Source organism: Crocuta crocuta, unplaced genomic scaffold (assembly GCF_008692635.1).
Source record: "Crocuta crocuta isolate KB4526 unplaced genomic scaffold, BGI_CrCroc_1.0 scaffold526, whole genome shotgun sequence".
In the NCBI taxonomy this organism is placed as follows: domain Eukaryota; kingdom Metazoa; phylum Chordata; class Mammalia; order Carnivora; family Hyaenidae; genus Crocuta; species Crocuta crocuta.
This window is the reverse complement of record NW_027528811.1, coordinates 252195-254210: the sequence shown is the minus strand read 5'-3', so window position 1 is coordinate 254210 and position 2016 is coordinate 252195. Positions and strand designations below refer to the sequence as shown.

At 61.9% G+C, this 2016-nt stretch overlaps 1 protein-coding gene across 1 annotated transcript in view; it reads right to left on the bottom strand.

Moving 5' to 3' along the window:
* OBSCN (obscurin, cytoskeletal calmodulin and titin-interacting RhoGEF) overlaps positions 1-2016 on the bottom strand; it is a 154398-nt gene that overhangs the window by 150190 nt on the left and 2192 nt on the right. The window contains 3 exon segments of the mRNA XM_077755858.1: positions 315-581; positions 705-1013; positions 1734-1994. Of these exon segments, the coding sequence (XP_077611984.1) occupies positions 315-581; positions 705-1013; positions 1734-1994 (837 nt within the window).

Here is a 2016-nt window from a genome sequence, read left to right as displayed (position 1 = left end):
TGGGGATGGAAGGGGGAGGGTCATTGGGGAGGGGACAGGGGAGAGTGGACAGAGTGGGAGAGTTGGGTATGAAGGAACAGACAGAAGAAAAGAGGAAGAGACAAGATTGCAGAGAGAGAGGGGAGCAGGCAGATACAGAAGTGAGGTCCTGAAGCCCCTCCTCCACTCATATCCTGAGGCTGAGGCTGCCCCCAGCCCTGGGCAAGCTGCCTCACACACCCCTCCCCTGCCCAGCCCGCCTCATCCAGGAAACCACCCAGGAGTCCACCCATCCCTAGGGAAGAGGCCTGGGGGTCAGAGCTGGGGTCCCGTACCTCGGACCTCCATGCGGATGCTGCTCTCAATGCCATTGGCCATGAACTTGAGCTCAGCGCCATTCAGGCTGGCAGACACAGAGCGGATGGTGAGGGCATGCCGCGTGCCATTGTGGCGGATCACATACACGCTGCTGGCCTTCAGGGGCTGGCCATCCAGGAACCACTCGCCCGCCGAGGCCAGAGTGAGGTCCACAGAGAAGGTCACCTCGCCGCCCTCCACTGCCTCCACTGCCTTCAGAGGTGTCTTCACGGCCAGCTGGGGGGCTGCAGAGTGAGGGCCTCAGGACGGGGCCGGCCTCTGCCCTCCTCTGCTCCCCCTCCAGAGCCCAAGTGCCTCCTCTCCCAGGAAGCCCATGGGGCAGACTTGAGGAGCCCTTCCTCACTTACCCAGGTGGACAGTCCCTGGGAACTCCAAGTAGGGGCTCTGGCCAAAGCTGTTTACAGCTGATACCCGGAACTGGAAGTCCCCCTCCTCAGCCACGTTGGCCACGGTCAGCTTGTGCTCAGCCACCCACTCCGCCTTGTGGCATCGGCTCCAGGCATAGGCACCAAGCCGCTTCTTTTCCACCAGATAACCATCGATGGGGACAGGGAGGTCCCCGTGAGGTGGTGGAGACCAGGCGAGGGTGACGGAGAACTCTGTCCTGGCCTTTACCACTGGGGCCTCAGGGGCGTGCAGGGGCGGCCTCCTAGGGGCTGGGGACACCACAGCCGATGTCACTGGCCAGCAGCTCCCTCCCGAAGCCCTGGATCCAAGGTCAGCCCTTCAAGGTGTCACAGAACCCACAGCATGGTCTGGGAATGGCCATGGCTGGGCTGCTGGGCCCAGGGAGGATGTGGGCCCACGACCCATGGCCCAGCTCTGTGGCCATTTCCTTGGGTGCAGGGGGAAGAGTGCACAAACTCACAAACTGTGCATGTGGCCTGGGCACAAGCCTTATCTGTTTCTGCAGGTCTTGGGCTAGGCAGTGACCAAAGCAGGGTACAGTGACCACTCTGAGGGTGCTCAGACCTGTGTGCAAGGACACATTCCTACCCCAACCAAGGGCTGACCAATGGGGGTGGATGGGGAGAGGGACCTGCTCCCCCAAATCTACAAATGTGATACAAAAGTCCACAGAAAGAGGACATGCCCACTCCTGACATCCCACCCTCACCCCTCCCACAACAATCTGTAGCTTCTAATGTGGTTTGCAGGGTGGGGGGCCACCTGGACTGCTACTTGGCAGTCACCTGGGGTGACCACAGTGAAGGAGGACAGCAAACAAACCAGGGGCCCAAGGAAATCACAGCTATGACCCATTGGTCCAGTGCCCCAAAGCCCTCCGTGCAGCGGGCTGGAGAGCACAGCAGGGCCCAGTGGTCACAGGACGGGAAAGGGCACTGTCCATCCAAGGGCACTCCCCAGGCCCTTACCAGACACAAAGAACTGGGTGGACGTCCGGCAGTCACCAGCAGTGAAGGTCACCTCGCCCATGTCCTCCAGGCTGCACTGGGAGATGGTCAGCGTGTGGCACGTGCCTTCTGTGGTGATGGCCACGCGGCCCCCAGCCACCACCTCCTCCTGGTTCCTCAGCCAGTGGATGGGGCCCTCCGGCCTGGCCAGCTCCACACAGAACATGGCCGTGTCACCCACTCGTACCGCGGTCTTCCTCGGGAGCTTCCGGATGAGGTTGCCTGTGATGGAGAGAGTGAGGGG